Below are 19,794 nucleotides of genomic sequence, written 5' to 3' on the forward strand. Positions count from 1 at the left end.
ACTGTGGAATGCGGGGAGAAAGTGCAAACTCCACACAGAAACCTTCTTGCTGTGAGGCGACAGCACTACCTACTGCGCCACCGTGTCGCCTGCTTCTATTTTAATTGTTATCTATTTTTTTGAAATTCACTCCCCTACAAAATCACTCCCCTACAAAATCTAAAAGGAAGAATTCTATCTAAATACAGCTGTCTAAGTCATCTGGTGAAACTGTATTCACATCGCACTTTATATCGTAGAAATAAAAAATATCGCAATGTCAGATTTTCTCAATATCGTGCAGCCCTAATCTGATCTTGCCACACCCATAACGAGGCTTTTTCTCCATAAATCAAATAATAAATATTTAAATAAATAAACCAACTCTTATTCTTTTGATTATCCTTATTAATTGTTTCTTTTGTGTTGTGCAGTTTAATTCACAGAATTTCCACAAAGTGTGTTGTATACTGCAAACTCACAGACTTTTTTGGTCACATCCATAACGCTTGTTTATTTCCCTCATTTAATATATTAAAAAAGTTTACAAATGCTTTTAATCAGGTCTTAATTGTCCTATGTCCTTGTATAGTAGGCCAATCAGTACAACTCGTAATCCATCTAAAAAAAAAATAAAAATCCTCCTCAAAAAACATTTATAAACGTTGCATTTAACAACTCTATTTACCAATATGGTTTAATTATCTTTCTAACAAAAATATTAAAAGTTCAAAAGTATTTAAAATATGTATTTATTTGTTGTATATTTGTTTATATTTGTATTTATTATGTATTTATAGACCATATATGTTGAGGACATTGACCTGGACAGACTGTTTTGCATATATTTAGAATATTCAGGTTTTAAAAATGTCTTTTTTAAATATAAAAACTTTTGACACATTATTTAAAATATATGACTAATACAGCTAAATTAGAATTTTAATGGGGCGAGTAAATATTTTTCTACTGGCCATTAGAAACAACCTTTACTGTTTAGCCCTGTACATGTCTGTAATTTAATTCACAGTGCTTTTAACAAGGTCTTAAAATGTTTAAAGCTGACTTAATAAATCCTGCAGAAACCCAGATAAACAGATGTTTCAATATGATGTTAACATATACTTTCTTTGTGAATTCATATTTGAGTTTTTACTGCAAATGTCACATCCATAACACTGGAATTGCGCTTATTAAAAGAGTGCTATTTTTTTAGCCAGAGAAATACATAACGTATTGGGTCCATAAGGAAGCCTTGAGCTTTGATGTGCAACCATAGGCCCACAATCATAAACTATTTCCTCAAAGTTAAACGCACCACCCACACAGCCTCGAAGCGCTCTTTTCTGAGACGTGTGTCTGAAGGTTTCAACACAACGAGAGCAGTCAATAATATCTCAATCAATCCTGCTACCACCTTCATCCTCTCTAAAACAACAAACAATGGTTGGCAGGCTAAACCTTATAAACTCTGGCCTTTCGAGAGCGTCTGTTTCAAGCTTCCGAGCTGATGTTTGGCATGACTAGTCAAACGTTGCCTCAATAAGTGTACAAAACAATAGGGAGTTTCTGCCTTGCTTTTATCTCTGTGTTTTACAAGTTCATTTTCGGCATTGTCAATCTCTGGTGGATCTTTGCCTATGGTCAGATTTCAGAGAGCTTTGAATGTTTGATCTAACTTTGAATTGTATTACAACACCACAACTAAGGCTTTTGAACACTATTTCACAGTGCATGTTTCAAAACATAATAAGATAATTCATTTATCAGGCTTGTGAGGCATACTGAATTGAATTGCGAATGCTTTTGTTTACCACAGGTTTGCATGTGAATGCAATGAAGCAGAGTAAAATTGAATTGGAGGTCAGTTAATCCAAAATTTGGTCAAAACAAACTTTAAATGTTGGTGTAATTTTGGGATGGATGGATATTGTTATACACTTGAGATAATGTTTTTCTTAAATAGAGTTTTTGCCTTGTCTCTAATCTAAAAATTGATAAATCAAGATGCACTTTCTAGACAAGAAACAAGTCAAAATTAAGTGAGTTTTTCCTTAAGGTAGGGTAAATTATCTCCCAAAGGTGTAAATGAAACAAGTTTTTTTTTTTATCCCACACTCAGAAATAAAGGTATGCGAGCTGTCACTGGGGTGGTACCTTTTCAAAAGGTACATATTTGAACTTATAGAGTCCATACTGGTAGCTCAAAAGTATATATTAGCAAAAATGTTTTAAGTGGAACACTTTTGTACTTTTAAAGTACTACTAGGTACCCTTGAGGTATTAATATGGACTTTTTGGGCACTAATTTGTACCCTTTAAAAAGGTACCACCCCAGTGACAGCTGGCTTACCTTTGTTTCTGAAAGTGCACTTGCAGATAGTTACACTTGATTAAAGAAAAACTCAATTAATTTTAACTTATGATTTTGTTTCCAATACTCAATGGGCTTTATTTTAATGATCTAGGCACAAAGTCTAAAGCGCAGGGTGCAAAAGCATTAAGGGTGTGTCCGAATCCACTTTTGCTATTTTAAGGACAGAAAAATACACTCTGCGCCTCAGCGCATGGTCTAACAGGATTGAGCTTATTCTCTTAGTGAGTTATGGGTGTGTTTTGAGAATAAACTAATCAGAGTCTTATCTCCCATTCCCTTTAAGAGTCAGTTGCATCACACCACGGCGCATTTGCTATTTACATGGCGGACTTTGTAAGTATAAAAACTGAACGCTTCACTGGCAGTTAATCAGAGCATCTGCAGTGCGAGCCTCCTCCATTTGGCCTTATGTAGGCCTTTGGATAAGGAAACTGTTGTACGCACTGAAAACTTCCATCAGCCTACATATTTAGTTTCATTTGCTAAATGCAAAAAGATTTGTTTCAAAATGATTTCTAAATTCAGTTTATAATTTCCAGCAAACAAATAAATGAACAACAATAACGAAGTGCGATCAAATATATCCAAACACTCATGCTATGCCCCATATCGTCCAAAACCTGACAGGTGGACAAATCTAAGCTTGTCTTTGATAAAACAAATATAAATATGCACATAATAAATACTACTACTACAAATAATAACATTATACAAAAGCAAGTTATCGTAAATAAACAGAAAAAAGTCCCCGAGATGAAGAAGGCATGAAGGCAGTGGTTTTTATATTTATGTAGAAAATAATATTTTTTGTAATATTTGAATCCCTAAATTATTTTTCATTTGTAAAGATACCTGCGTATTGCTGTACATCCTGCGTTTTTTACGCAATGTGTAAGCGAGGCACACAACTAGCGCACTCTACGCTTTCCTTTAGACTTGCTTTCAGCTGGTCTGTTGCGCAGCCTATTTTAGTTCCTCAAAATAGCAACGTGCCAACAATGCACCTTAACACGCCCCTTTTCTAGATCGGAACACACATCAGTCCACAAAGTGGCACAATTGGATTTGCTATTTAAACAACGTGGTGGAAAACGGGAAAATTAGGGATGCTCTGGTCTGAAAATAGCAACACGTCGGGGCAAATGCATCTTGCGCCTTATAGTGCCGGGTGTATGATTGGGCCCATTATATCTTACATGTCTACAAAATGCCTCTTTATTAAAGAATTGTTAGGTATTTAGACTAAAAACAAGAAAAAAAAAACTCTAAATAAGAACAGCATTTATTACAACGTAGACAGACAGACAAACTAATTGATTTTTTTGTTTCATTGATTTTTCCAGAATGTATTACTGGCATTGATTTTACTTGAATTACCGTCCAATAAATTCCTCTTCCTAACATTCAAATTCAACCTCCAATTCAATTTAAATTTACACCCATGATTAAAAAGCATGTCAGTTCTTCAACAGCATTTTTTCTCTCACAACCCTGATAGCGTTATTTGAAGATAAATGAAGAAAATGGATGAAGAAATGCAAATAATAAACCCTTAAAAATAAAGGATCTTTCTTCTTCACTTCTTACTTTTCAGTTCTTTGAAGATTAAACCTGTTCTTGGATCCTACATTAAAAGGTCCCTAAAATCAGCATAATGATTGGTCCGTTTAAAACCAGCAGTCCTCCAGAGACCTTTAAAGCACCAGTAGGCGCTTTCTGAAGAATCAAGGAATAAAAAAAGAAACCCTTTGGGGGGCTAAAAAGACTTTTTGTTTTTTTGGATCCTTTATTTTTAAGCGTGTACGTCAGGCAGCAGCAGATGAAGAATGAACAGATGCAGATGGGTGAAGGAGAGCGCAAGTGTGAGGGCTTTAGAGGAGAATTCAGCAGCACTTCACGCTATAGAGGCCTTTAATTTGGAAAGTTTTTTTGGGGTCAGATCAAGAGAGAGGATAGCGCTCTCTCTTCGAGATACTCACACAGACAGGCGGCTTTGTAAGGCATGCGAGAGTTACACAGAAGTGCATCGAACTCTTTCCTCTCTAGCGTGGAAGCATTGAGGTTGTGTTGATGGTGTTGATGTTGGTGCATCTGGTTGGGGTGGTGTGGCGTCTCTTTGCCAAAGGTTGAGAATGACTGATCCCCCGCCAACATCTCGCCCTCAAATACCTCAGAATCGGGCACAGAGTCCATGCCCGGCACGTGCAGGTTGCTGCGGTAATCGGCGCCCTGTCGTGCCTCGGTGGGCACAAAACTTGGCATCCAGCAGCGATCTGAGTGGCCGAGGGCTTTGCACTCCTCTGTGCAGTTGGAGAACAGGTCTGCTCCTATGAGAGAGAACACAGAGACGGGTTAGCTTGTGTTTAATTGTCCATGTGGGTGGATGAGAATGAGAACACGCTCCCAATTGCACTGGAAGCTTGTAAGAGCTTTAAAAACAAGACGAACGAACATAAATAAATACACTAAACCAAAGCATCAAGCAGTGTAGGGTGTAACGAGTTACAAAGTAACTAGTTACTCTAATTAGATTACTTTTTCACTGAAAAAGTAAAGTGAGGGATTACTGTTCATTTTCAGGTCATTTAATCACAGTTACCTATAATGTACATGTTTAAATACTGTACATAAAATCAATCTAACTGTGTTCAAAGTTTTAAAAAAAGACAAACGAACATAAATAAATACACTAAACCAAAGCATTAACCAGTGTAGGGTGTAATGAGTTACAATGTAACAAGTTATTCTAATAAGATTACTTTTTCACTGAAAAAGTAATGTAAGGGATTATTTTTCATTTTCAGGTCACTTAATCAAAGTTACCTAAAATGTACATGTTTAAATACTGTACATAAAATCAATCTAACTGTGTTCAAAGCTTTAAAACAAGACAAACGAGCATGAATAAAAACACTAAACCAAAGCATCAAGCAGTGTTGGGTTAAACTAGTGACAAAGTAACTATTTACTGTAATTAGATTTCTTTTTATTCACAGAAAAAGTAAAGTAAGGGATTACTTTTCATTTACTGTACAGTTACTTTTAACGTACTTGTTAAAAACAATCCAATTGCACTGGAAGCTTGTAAGAGCTTTAAAAACAAGCCAAACGAACATACATAAATACACTAAACCAAAGCATTAAGCAGGGTTGGGTGTAATTAGTTACAAAGTAACTAGTTACTCTAATTAGATTACTTTTTTTCACAGAAAACATAAAGTAAGGGATTATTTTTCATTTTCATGTCATTTATTTGGTTACTTATACTGTACATAAAATCAACCCAATTGCACTGAAAGCTTTATAACAAGACAAACAAACTTAAACAAACACACTAAACCAAAGCATTAAGCATTGTTGGGTGTAATTAGTTACAAAGTAAGTAGTTACTGTAATTAGATTACTTTTCCGCAGGAAAAATAAAGGGATTACTTTTCATTTACTGTACAGTTATTTGTAATGCACTTGTTTAAATTCTGTACATAAAAACCAATCCACTGAAAGCTTTAAAACAAAACAAACAAACAAACATACAAAAATACACTGAACCAAGACAACAAGCAGTGCTGGGTTTAATTAGCTACAAAGTAACTAGTTACTGTAATTAGATTACTTTTCTGCAGAAAAAAGTGAAGTAAGGGTTTACTTTTCATTTGCAGTTACTGATAATGTACTTGTGTAAATACTGTACATAAAATTAACAGTTCACCAACCCTCATATAGAATATATCCCTAACTGTCGCTGAAGGAAGAAAGATGGGGAAATTATGCCACTGGCCCACAGTTGGTGCAGGGCAGAGTGCCTGTAAAAGTAGGCCAGTTGCGATGGTCCCATTGTGTTTTGCATATTGCATATACAGTTCTGGATCAATCAATTAGGAGAAGCCGAGTAATTAATTGTTAAACAATGAAATGAGTCAGACATTGATGTCAATATATGGTTTGTATGAAAAATTGTATCATTGCTTTGAAATATTTTGTGTTTTTCTTATTATTCTTAAAGTGTTACATTTTTTAATAAAGCTAAAATGCCCTGTTTGGCTCTGATTTAAGTCAAATTTCTTTCATCTATGCGGCATTGAGATTTATATAGTGCATTTATGCATTGAATTAACAACTTATTGAGTCACTAAGTTACTTTTTTAGACAGTAATTAAAAATGTAAATTTAAATGCAATTTTAATGATGTAATTAGTAATTATATACTTTTCCCAAGTAAATTGCCCAAGACTGCCAGATAAAAGCCAGAGCAGACACATTCTGCATTGATTCAACCAATCAGATCGAGTTTTCCAGCATCTTTTCTAGTCTTAATCGAGCATTGTAAATATGTAAATCCAGATGCATGTCATTCACTTTGAAAACATTAAAAGCCGTGTGCATGAAATGTCTTTGGCACTTGACATGCTAATCAAAGATTGTTTTGTGTTCTTCTTTTCTTGCGACTTTTAAATTACAAATTACTCTGATCAAAGCACGTGCGGAGAGAGCATGCTCGCAGCCAGTGGCTGGAGTCAATGCAGTAATCTCCTCTTGAGGTCTCTCTTTCGCTTTTTCTCTCTTTCTGTTTGACATCAAAGGTAAACTCTCAGAGACTCCAAGCTTGCAGATAAACCCCATCCTCTGTTCTCTTTCCTTCTCTTCCGCCCAGCTACAAGATGAAGGGATATATTATAAAGGCCATAACCCCCTTTACTGCTTTGTCTTTTTTCCCGATGGCTCAATTAAAGGACCAAAAAGAATAAGAGGGACAAAATAACATATTACATCACACGCTTGAAAAAACTCCAATGGATTGGGATACATATCTAGTGAAAATATGCAAAATTGTCTAATATTATTTATTCTAAATATCTATGGTTAACGAAAAAATTATTTTCAAGCATCAAAGTATAATGCATGTCATTTATTTTTTTATTTTACTGTACTTAAGTCTATTTCATTTAATTTTTTCAGCAATATAACATAAAAAGAGAAAAATACACCCACTAAAATGTTCAAAGGTTATTCATATATTGTATATATTTAATCAGATATATAAGAATCACAGTTCATCACCATAATATCAATTAACTATCATTTTAAATCCGTATACTTCACCTCTAACCTTCAAATCACTAGGTAGTCACAATGTTTTTACATATTTAAAAAGATGACAGCATGTTTTAAGCTTGCTTAATCATATATATATATATATATATATATATATATATATATATATATATATATATATATATATATATATATATATATATATATATAAACAGATCAAAATTAACATCTTGTTTAATTTATGCATCAATACTATCTGTCACACTGAATAATTTTGGAACATTATTTCATCCATATTTTGGCGTTTTATTTCACAGTAGCTAATTGAAACATTAAACTTGCATTTATTATGCATTCTATTTATATGAAACCAAAGTCAAACACACATTAAATGTAATATTGCTGTATTTATTACATATAACTTGCATCTCTGCTCTTCTAAGTGTTCGCTGTGGGTGGAATCAACCTGTCAGTCTCATGAGATCAACCAATAGCAAACCACCACCATCCAATCAATTCCCAATGATCCCAAAATCAATCCCCTCCTACATAAAAAGCCATTTCACAACAGGGAAGAACGGACTATCATATCCCTTTCAATCAATGCTTTGAAATATAATATTTTGCAGCATTTTCAAGAGCTTACCATTTCAACATTCGGCAATGCACATCTCTCCCAAAAGTACAGCACGAATCCCTTTGAAAATACATTTTAATTAGCGTCACGTAATTCAAGCCGCCTGCTGCTAATATGTGATGACAAACAACCTCACAAACCACAAAGCCGCGAAGCTAGCACTACAACAACGTTACAGCTAAAGCCAGCATGAGGGAAAAGATCCTGTTAGTTTGTGCGTGACAGTTGCACGACGCCTTTTACCCCCTCAGGTGTAAGCCGTGCCGTTTTGACTGCGTGCATCTGAGAAGAAGCGAGAGGTGAGCGTTTTTTAAATCCCGTCTAAAAAGCCCATGTCTAAAACAGTCAGTAATTACAGCTGGAGGATTAATGAAGTGCCATTTTCAAAGCAGTGCTAAGCAGAGATGCTGAAGGTATGGAGCCGAGTCAGTGGTGTGGGGGGAAAATGTTCTGCAGCTAATCCTCAGACTAGCCCTTCAGACAGAAGACAGGTCAGCATACACAGACTTTGGGTTTCTGCTTTAAAAGAGGATTAGAGCTCTTTGGGGCTACATGCAAACAACCTACTTAGGCCTGGGGTGGATAAGACCCTCCTAATTACAGACCCCAGTATAGGCAACAACAAGCAATAAAAATATAAATTAAAGGAATAGTTCACCTAAAAATAAAAACTCTGCCATGATTCAAGCCTTTTTTAAATTATTGATGAGCATAAATATATATTTGTGTTAGTCAATGATTAAAAATGCTCAAAAGCACACACATAACTTTAAATGGGTGCTCAGCCAAACATTAAAAAGTGCAAAAATATCTATTCAAAAAGGCGGCAACACTAAAGCTCCAAAAATGCCAATTTTTTGGGCTGATACAAGGTGTGTAACGGTTTGAGCACAACAGACAATATGTTGACTATATGTTGTAGTGCCCGTGGGGTTTATATTATGTCTGTAAGACAATTAGGCCTTTAAAAATTTTACCGATTTTACCGAAGTCCGATTGCACAGAATTATTTAATTATGAGTAGGCCACACGGAATCTTCGCACACAGAAATCCGCAGATTTTCAGCCCATCGTTGAGTGAATTGCTGTTACAGCGTGAAGCCTTTTGGATTTTTACTCTAGATATATTATCTCCAACAGGTTTAAATGAGAAGATTGATATTGGTCCTTTTTAAAAAAAATGTTTAACAAGATGTTTGGATAAAGGTTTTTGCCTATATTTTGTTGTATTTCTTTGTTATATTTTATTGTTTTTTTTAATTATTTTGCGATGTATTATTAGGATTTGTTTTTGTATTTTAGTTTTGAATATGTAATTGTATAATTTATAAATGTGTATTTTTCTATTTTTGTGGTGAGACAATGTATGAGATCATGTGATCTGAAAGTGTATAAAAAAAGAGCAACATACTGTAATGAACACTGTCTGATGAGGAGCCTGTCTGCTCTACTGTACGTTACACACCTTGTATCAGCCTTTTTAATTTATTAAACTGGCTTTTTTGGATTTTTGATGTTGCCACCTTTTTGAACACATATGCTAGTCAATGATTAAAAATGTTTTAATCACAATAAATCACATGATTTTCTGCGACTAATCTTGATTGATCACATTCGTATATGCAAAATTCATCAATGGTTAGTACCTTTATAGTCCTTTACTTGTTAACACTTATATATAATATATATTTTTAAAACTTATCTTAAACATTAATGTAATCAAATTAAATCCAAAACTAAAGCTATTTGTCACCGCAAGGGCTTTTAGTCATAATTAAGCAATGATTACAGCAGTAGTCCTCAGTTCCTGTCCTTGCACCACACTTTTCTCAGATAACCAACACGGTAGATGAGAGCATTATGCATGAACTGTGTTCAGAATTACAAGTTCCCTACAGTGTTCACTACTCCCTATATTACCCTGAGCAGTGAGAACGGGAAATCTTTACTTCACTTCAGAGTGTTTATTAAAATAATAATCAATAATAATATGTCATTCACAAATTTGTGCAATGACACTGCATGCAGCATATCCATTAAAATTCATAATAATTATTGTTTTTAAAGCAGCTTTACAATAATTGCATTACAATCAAAGTCCGTAAAGTTAAGGTTATCAGTTACCATAACTTTATTAGTTACTAATAGCTTTAACTAACTAATTTTAACAGTTGAAGTTGTTATATATCAACATAGATAACCTGCAGTCATTTGGTCACGATCACCTGCAATCCAGGCTTGCAGATTGCTTGTTAACATGCACCATCACCCGTTCTACAATTCTGTCACTTTATGAAATACAAATCCCATCATGCAACTCGCACAAACGTTCCGGTTCTCCGGTCGATACACACACACATAGCTGGAAGCTAATCAAGCACTCATTACACAGACTATTTATACACCACTCTTGCACACACACTTTGCTGAGTCTTGTTCGCCTGTAACTTTATGAAGCGTCATCTTGTCTTGTTTAGCCATATTTGATCCTTTGCCTTGTTTTATTGTTTCCATTGATTTTGCTGCCTATATGGACCATTTGCCTGTTTTTGACTATAATTCTGGATTCCCTTATGCTACTGTTTGCTATCTATTTGACCGTTGCCTGCCTGACTACTCTTATTAATAAACTGCGTGTGGAACCTCAACTCTGTTTTCCAGCGATTCAGTGTTACATAGTGTATATGGGTGATATCTATGTGAAGATGTGTATTAAGTAAATGTGTTGTCCTCAAAGTTCTCAATGATTGATGGGTTCACACCTAAAACAAAATTAAGTATTCATGTGAGTAGTGAGTATAGTCAATGCAACACATGAATATACAATACAATACAGCTTCAATGTTAAGAATTCACCTCAATCATGTCTTCTGCATAAGTTCAAGTAATTCAAGCAAAAAATTAGCTTGAAGTGAAAAACATCCTGTGAGTAAACTAGAGCAAGTGATCATATGCTCTGCGTTTGGTGTGAATGTAGCATTATAAATGTTCAAAACAGATTAGGAACAAATGTATGGAGATTAGATGATGAGTGATTTTTCATTTTTTTGAATAACTGTTTATCTCTGACAATTTTCATCGATCATGTTTTATATTCCGAGGACTGTGAACTAAGGTTTTTTTGTGTATGTATCTGCCATACAAAGCAGGTGAGAGAAAGAGCGAGTTTGATATTTAGAGAGTGTGAGATAAGACACTTCCTTATTGTGTAATCGCAGGGAGACATCTTGATATTTCCTGACATTTTCTGAAATTAATTGCTCTCTGTACTCATCCAGTGTCAGTTTTTTTTTCCTCAGTAAAAAAAAAAAACTGGAAAAGTAATTATATTGTTGACTTGTGGTTCAATATAGCAAGAGAATGTAATGCTGCGTCTTTTGTGGTAGAAGAACTGTGTGCTAGTTTTATACCTGGTATTAATTTCAGGTTTTGGTCATCTAAATGGGTCGATGACATTTTAGTATTTTTCTATTAAACTACATTACGAGTGAAGTTATTGCCTACTCATGGGTCAGTTATTCAAAATGAGTTTTAAAGTTAATTAGTTAAAGCAGGTGCTCAATCACATCTGGCTAAAATTTAACAAAAACATATTTAATACATTTTTTTACAGCATGTATTATGAAACTTCACCTATCATTTGCAAATTTGGGGTCAATATAATTTTTTTCTAAAGAAATTACCATGATTACAGAGGCTATTTGGCAAAAAAAACACAGTTAAAATTTAAACAAGTGTTACTATATATATATATATATATATATATATATATATATATATATATATATATATATATATATATATTTCATCATTAACACTAAAGTCGTTTTATTGTGCTGATTTGGTGCTTCATAATCCTTTTTTTTTTTTAGAATCAGTGTTCAAAAAAGCCATTACTATATATTTTTAAATACTTTAAAGTGTATCTGTATGTGAGACCACTTAAACTAATTTTCTCTGGATTTATTAGGTGTGGGATTGAGTAAAATATATATTATTGCTTTATTCAATTATGGTCTGATAACATTCATTCATTTTCTGCGGCTTAGTCCCTTATTTATCAGGGGTCACCACAGCAGAATGAACCGCCAACTATTCCAGTATATGTTTTACGCAGCTGATGCCCTTCCAGCAGCAACCCATCACTGGGAAACACCCATTCACTCTCACATTCACACACACACACAATCATACACTACGTCCAATTTTGTATACCCAATTCACCTATAGCACATGTCTTTGAACTGTGATGGAAACCAGAGTACCCAGAGGAACACTAGGAGAACATGCAAACTCCACACAGAAATGCCAACTGGCCCAGCCAGGACTCAAATCAGCGACTTTCTTGCTGTGAGGCGACAATGCTAACTACTGAGTCCCTGTGCCACCAGTCATTTGGAGGCCACTTGGAGTATTGTCATTTGGAGATTTTTTTATGTGAAATAATATGCTTAATAATAAATGTTTTGATTTCCCAGAGATGTATTGCGGCTGGAAGGGCATCCGCTGCGTAAAAACTTGCTGGATAAGTTGGCGGTTCATTCCGCTGTGGCGACCCCGGATTAATAAAGGGAAAAAGCCGACAAGAAAATAAATGAATGAATGAATAAATGTTTTGATTTGTTTTATATAAAATAAATTAATTAATTGAATGAATTAATAACTTAATTAATTTAACAAATACATAATTTTAGGTTAGTAAGAAATATCATCAGTAGTTTACCGAATAATCCCACACATAACAGTATATCGTAAAACCAGTGAAATTTCCAATATTCCAAGTGGCCTTTTAATTTTTCCCACATATTTACACAAAGACCTTTGTCACACAACTCATTTTAGATGCATGCAGTAATCGGGAATAAAAGCCAATAACCAGATCACCCTGAGGAAGATGTTAAAACAAAGTCTCTATGCTCAAAAAGGCCATGAAAACAGCAAGCCTTTCATCAAAAAGTAAAGCACTCAAACAGCGCATTTTGCACATGTTGAAGTTGTTTGAAACCCGGCGTTGCTTTTTCCCAGCACTTTACACTGTGCATGACAAAGTCAGAGAAAGAGAGACGGATAAAAAGAATTCTAGATTAAAGAAGATGTAGCAATGGACTGTAAACCAAGCCGTCCATGGAAACATCTCCTTCTCTCTATATGTGCTCTGCTGCTTTCAGAGCAGAAGCATTAGGTCTGATAATAACCTTCATTTGCTAATTGGTATGCATCAGGCTGAAAATAAATTACTGATCAGTGAGCTGTTTCTGAATTCCGAACATGACCTGCAACCCAAATGAGATTCGGTTGCAACGTGGCAGATCCTCGGGATAAAAGAAATGAAAGTGGAATGAAATGATTCAGGTGTGTCATTGCATCAGAGAAGCTCTCAAGTGCTCCGCTATGTATTACAGATGCATTTTATGCATTAGAGAGAAATTAAGCGATGCTTATCTGGGGCTGTTTTTAATCTAGTAGAGATGGCTAGATGGGGACACATCCACGGCGCGACACATTAAGCATTCGGATGACTCAAATTTCCTCTTTCGGAAAGCCCATAAAACAGCAGCTGGTTAAAAAACAAAATGTCTGAAATACATTTGAAAGGATGAAGGCAGTTTCCACCGAATTCTCATTAAAATGAACAATGCGCGCTCCTGAACGCTCTCCAAGTCTGCATACCAGGCGGCGCTTTCAATTATCTTAATTAAAAAAGATAGTATGCAGCAAAAACAATTCATTTTAGTAGGGACAACATTCCCTTTTTCTTCACTTTATAGAGTTGTATCTTTAAAGACAAGTGTTCTTTGATGGCCTATGACAACTAAGGCAGATGGGCTAGCTGACCTTGTACAGAAAACAAAGTCTTGATTTTAATCTAACGTTTAACTGAGCACAAAAACAGGCTAAATGAGAGCTGAAGCCGTCCAGCCACAGCATATGGTGCTCTGGAATAACAGCAGAGGACATATGCTCAACCAAAAGAGAAATTAATGATAATAAGATGCAACTTTTTTGGTTGTATTCATTTGTGTCCAACTATGTCATAATTACATTATACAGTCAACTTCACGTGCATTTCAAGCGTGGTGTCATTTAGCAGCATCGTTTGCATTGTCGCACTTCCAAAGCTCCACATGTGGTCTTCTGAAGGTGTGGAGGAGTTTGTCCTGCCCCAGTGGAATGTGGGCTGAGGGATTAGGGTGGAGAAGAGAAATGTGGGGGGGGGGTCGCAACGGTCAATGAATCGCTTGTTTGTTTGCTGCCGCTCAACCTATTTGGTCCCGTTCCCACAGAGCCGATGACAGACTGATCTAAATTCCATCATGTCTTTCGGAGACGAGGGTGAAAGGGAGATAGTACCACTAAACCAAATCCTTATTATCAGGAGGCATTCATAAACAATTGGATTATAAGCGTGCGCACGCATACATACCCAGAGGCTTAAATATTTCTGCTGGGAATCTAAAGCCATAACGTGCCTTGATCAGGAGCTCTGATTTCGTGTGGATGAAAAAACAGCCAAACTACTTCGAATTCATTCAACGTGTCGTTCTGGGCAATTTAATCAACAAGCTCAAAAGCTCTGCTGTTAGTCAATAACAAAACGAGAGAGGAATTGAGTTTTGTGTAACATACCAGAGGAATGTCCGCGATGCATGGCGTCATGGTCGCTGTCTCCCTGTTCACTGTCTCCATGACCGCTGTCTTTTGAGCTAACGATATCTGCCTCCTGAAATGCAGAGCTGAAGGAGAAGAGAGGGTTTGAGTTTACTGCTACACCATACCACTCTTACATAACCACTTCTTTATTGAAATGTCTCAACGACAGTGTAGAGTATAAATATGCATATTTAGTACATGTGTGTATGTATATATATATATATATATATATATATATATATATATATATATATATATATATATATATATATATATATATATATGTTTGGGGTCAGTAGGATTTTTAAATGTTTTAACATTAGCTTCTCCTGCTCACCAAGGCTGCATTTATTTAATAAAAAATACAGTAAAAATTGTAAAATTACAAAGTGTTATTGCACTGTAAAATAACTGTTCAAAAGTAGTTTATCAATTAATTTAATAATTTATTCTGTAATAATTTATTTCAAAGGCACATGATCCTTCTGAAATCACTCTAATATTAATTATTGTTATTATTATTATTATTATTATTAACATTTCTATTATTATTTATGGTAATAGTATAAAATAAATAATGACTGGACTAATAATTACATTTGCAGCTACATACAATAAGTAATAAATTAATATTTAATACATTTTTTGCATTTAATAAATGACGCCTTGATAAACATTAAAAACCTACCCCAAACTTTTGATCGGTAACACACACACACACACACACACACACACACACACACACACACACACACACACACACACACACACAAAAGTGTATAGATAAAGTGTGTGGCTCATATTGAATCCTGTAGCACAAAACCAGTCTTATGTTGTTGCATGGGTATACTTTTGGTAATAGCCAAAGGTATCTGTTTTCTTTTATGCCAACAACTGTTAGAATATTATGTAAAGATCATGTTATATGGAGGTTCTTATACATTTTCTAATACAAGCATGTCAAAATTCAATTGTTGAATAGCAATGTGAATGGTTAAGAGCTTAATTTATGACTTTTTGAATATGATTGTCTCAATATAGATTTTTTTAAACCCTCAGATTCCAGGAGTTTAACTAGTTGCATCTTGGCCAAGTATTGTCTTATGTATACAAAGTATACCTAATGTACTAAAGCTCATTTATTCAGGTGATTTATAAATCTCAATTTCAAAATTCAGTTTCAAAATTGACTGGTTTTGTGGTCCATTGTATGTTCAGATGAGGATTTATGAAAGGAATTCCAGAATTTTTAAGTTTAGAGTCAATTACATTAAGTGCTTACCTGTTAACACGCCTTGGTCGGTCTACTAAATAACTGAGTTCTGCTCTCTGGTGTTTTGTCTGCAAGAGAGGTGAAGATTTAAAATAGGCCCAACAATTATTAATACCAAAATCATACTACTAAAAAAATAGATACTAAGGTCAAAAATAAATAAGAAACACAGGTCAGAATTCACTCACTGAGGGCAGTGCAGGGACTTTATGGATGGGCAAAATCTTTAGGCTCTGCTGCTATTCAGCAGAATTCAACTATAGACGGATCTTTGTTCTTGTGGGGCTCTGCAACTCCGTGACTGGCATATCTAATGGCCTATAACCCCGAGAGCTTTTCACAAACATGCAAATCTATCAGTTCAGTGACTCACTATGTTTACACTCCAGCATGGGTAATTCCACACTATAGGCCCATTAGAAAATAATGAAGATGAATAGCAATCATAGATAATAATTAGAAAGTAAGCGAAACAGATCGATGTTGTTCAAGTGGAAGCAACTAGTTATACACTTGCAAACAGAAATCACTACCATGAAGGTTTTGTTGTAAATCACTGAATGTATATTTTATTTAAAGCATTTCTAATTACCGTGAGTATTTGCACCACATAATGCAATGGCGGATTAATTATAATATGAAAAGAAACCTGAGAAATGCGTTCTGAGTGCGATTACCAACAACATCAAAAAAATCAAATAAACAAAAAACACACACACACGAACTCCATGATCTCTTTAAACCAATTGTCTGGCAGGTCATTTTACACTTTGAGTAAGTTTTATATCATACCTCACTGGAGAGCAGGCTGCCGTTGGATATGATGTCCGGCTGCTGTTGGTCCGTGTAGCCGGTCACTATTGCTCCGCACGGGTTGTGATCAGTGTCATTGCTGCGCGACGGGCTGCAGGCCTTCAGGAACATGAGGTCCGTTTTCGCCGATTCTGGAGTTAGACAGACCTGATAACAGTAGTTTTGACTTTGATGGAGCGAGCCGAAGCTCCCTGACTCCTCCACGGGCACCTGCGCGGCGCTCGCCACGCTCACGTTGGCCGTGTTGGTGCTCTGAACCAGCATTATGTCAGATTTGCTCAGCTTCTTCTTTTTCCGTGCGGCCCGTGCCTGGCGACCACAGCAACCGCCTGACCCACACGATCCGCAGCCCACCAGGCAGCAGCAGTCGCTCGCCAGGCAGGTGCTGTAGATGTTGAGCTTTTTGTCCTTCTGACAGCGCACGGCCAGCACGATCATAGCCAGGAGGAAGATGAAGGAAACAGAGCCGAGCGCGATGATGAGGATGAGCGTCAGATCCAGAGATGCGTCTTTGGCCTTGGCCGTGCCGCGCTCTCCACTGTGGCCCTCTACGAGACTGTCCACGAGTGTCACCTGCACCACCGCGCTGCACGACATTGGAGGCTGCCCGTGATCCCTCACTTCAATCAGCAGCTCGTACAGCTGCTGCGGGTCACGTTTGACTGACACCCGGCGGGCTGTGCGCAACTCCCCTGTGCGCCAGTCCATTCTGAACATCCCATTCTCGTTGCCTCTCTGTATGCTGTATGACAAGCGCGCGTTCTCTCCATCATCCGCATCCATGGCGACAATGCGGGTAACCAAGTAGCCTGGTTCAGCAGAGCGCGGCAAAGGCTCCCGCGCAGTGCCATTTTTTCCAACAGGCGCAATCACAGACGGCGCGTTATCGTTCTGATCCACTATAATGACGTTTACCGTGGCGTTGGACCACAGTTCGGGGCTGCCCGAGTCTCTAGCTTGAACCATGAAACTGAAATCTTTAAGTTGCTCGTAATCAAACGACCTGAGGGCGTACAGATACCCATTTTCTGAGTTGATGGACACATACGTGACCACAGACATACCCTGTATTTCACACTCCACTATGGAGTAAGTTATATAAGCATTCTGTCCGACATCAGGATCGACAGCACTGACAGCGTAGATATAAGCACCGGGGACGTTGTTTTCAGTCACGTACACATCATAAACAGGCTGCGTAAACGTGGGCGCGTTGTCGTTCTCGTCAGACACGTGCACTTTGATTGATTTGCTGGTCGCCAGAGATGGAATCCCTTTATCTCTCGCGACCACGGTGACAGTGTACGCCTCCACTGTCTCTCGGTTGAGAGGACCGTCGGTCACAATGGTGTAATAGTTTCTGAAAGAGGTTTTGAGCTTGAAAGGAACATCTCCGAGAATCTCCACATGCGTCTGGCCGTTGTCTTCGGAGTCTTTGTCGGTGACGCTGAGTAGCGCGATGACGGTGCCCGTGGCCGCGTTCTCGCTCACCGATTCGGTGACGGTGCTGAAGATGATCTCCGGCGCGTTGTCGTTCACGTCCGTTACTTTGACCAAAACTTTACAGTGCGCGGGTACGGCGTTAGGTCCCATGTCTTTCGCTTGCACGTAAATTTGATAGAGGCCGCTCTCCTCAAAGTCCACCTCACCTCTGACCTCTATACGGCCCGTTCGGGCGTCGATATCGAACAGTTCCTTGACCCTGCTCGAGATGTGGTTGCTAAACGAGTAAATGACCTCTCCGTTTGGGCCCTCGTCTGAGTCGGTCGCGTTCAGCTGGATGACGAGCGTGCCCACGGGCGCGTTCTCTGCCAGGTTGACCGAGTACACCGGCTGATCAAACACGGGGACGTTGTCGTTGGAGTCGAGCACCCTGACCACAAGCAGCGCTGTACCTGTCCGGGGAGGCTGGCCACCGTCCACGGCCGTGAGCACGTAACGGTGCATCGCCTGTTGTTCCCGGTCAAGTGGCTTTTCCAAAACCAGCTCTGCGAATTTGTTGCCGTCAGTCTGTGTTTGCACGTCTAGGTAGAAATAGTTGTTGGTGGTGATGTCGTAAGTGCGCAATGCGTTACTACCGACATCCGGATCGAACGCGCTCTCCAAAGGGAAACGCGTACCCGGGGTCGCGCTCTCGGATATTTCCACGGTGAAGTCCGTCTCTGGAAAGCTCGGCGGGTTGTCGTTGATGTCCACCACCTCGATCTCCACGCGAAACAGCTCGAGCGGGTTCTCCAGGAACACCTCCAGGTGAAGCAAACAGCTGGCGCTCTGCTTGCAGATGCGCTCCCGGTCGATTTTCTCGTTCACGAAAAGCACTCCGTTCTCCAAGTTTACTTCCAGGTACGGCGTCCGCGAGCTGGGCACCACCTGAAAGCGGCGGGATGAAAGTTTTGTAAGGTCCAGTCCCAAATCCTCTGCGATATTCCCCACGAAAGTGCCATGCTCCGCTTCCTCGGGCACAGAGTAACGTATCTGCGAAACTACCCCATCCGCGAGACACAGCAGGAGCAAAAACACAAACATCTCCACTCCGGAAAGGACACTTGGAATATTTTATCTCCGCGGAGAACGCAGCAAAACCATCACCCTCTTCTCCAAGGTAAGGCGCAGACGTGCGTAAGGCTTTGGTTGTAGGGCAATATTTTTCCTTAAACGGGGCTGTCAGCCAAAAACCATGCTGTCTGCGTGCTGCTTTACACAGGACCGATTTCCCAAGGCGATTCCCTCCACGAACAAGCTTTAGACTCGCAGCGAATTTCTGGCACAAGTGAACATTACAGCATTAAACTGACACTGCTAGAAATAGATATCAGTTGGCGTGTGATAAAGCTCAAGACCGTAATCCACAGAGTTAATGCAACAAATGCATTTTATATTAGAGCTACAGTCTCTGATATCTGAAAGGTCCCAGTATATCTGGTGCGCTCCTGCGGGGTCCGCTGGCACAGTACTGAAGCATCAGCGCTTAGCTGTTCGGTTTTCCCGCAGCACCCTCCCCTCGCCAACCAA

At 37.9% G+C, this 19,794-nt stretch overlaps 1 protein-coding gene and 1 long non-coding RNA gene across 3 annotated transcripts in view; one reads left to right on the forward strand and one right to left on the reverse strand.

The window, feature by feature from the left end:
* Nucleotides 1-602, forward strand: part of LOC141377584 (uncharacterized) — a 13,188-nt gene extending 12,586 nt beyond the window's left edge. The window contains exon 4 of the long non-coding RNA XR_015508041.1: nt 19-602. This is a non-coding gene — a long non-coding RNA (uncharacterized LOC141377584). The remainder of the gene's footprint in view (nt 1-18) is intronic.
* pcdh10b (protocadherin 10b) overlaps nt 1-19,737 on the reverse strand; it is a 21,928-nt gene extending 2,191 nt beyond the window's left edge. The window contains exons 1-4 of one of the 2 annotated variants that reach the window (XM_087280259.1): nt 16,762-19,737; nt 15,979-16,037; nt 14,673-14,779; nt 4,526-4,683 (exon numbers count right to left, since the gene is read on the reverse strand). In XM_087280259.1, coding sequence (XP_087136385.1) covers nt 4,526-4,683; nt 14,673-14,779; nt 15,979-16,037; nt 16,762-19,308 — 2,871 coding nt within the window. In that variant the 5' untranslated portion in view covers nt 19,309-19,737. 2 annotated transcript variants of the gene reach the window in all.
* Between the last annotated feature and the right edge of the window lie 57 nt (nt 19,738-19,794).

This window comes from Danio rerio, chromosome 14 (assembly GCF_052040795.2).
Source record: "Danio rerio strain M-AB ecotype USA chromosome 14, GRCz13ab, whole genome shotgun sequence".
Taxonomy (NCBI): Eukaryota; Metazoa; Chordata; class Actinopteri; order Cypriniformes; family Danionidae; genus Danio; species Danio rerio.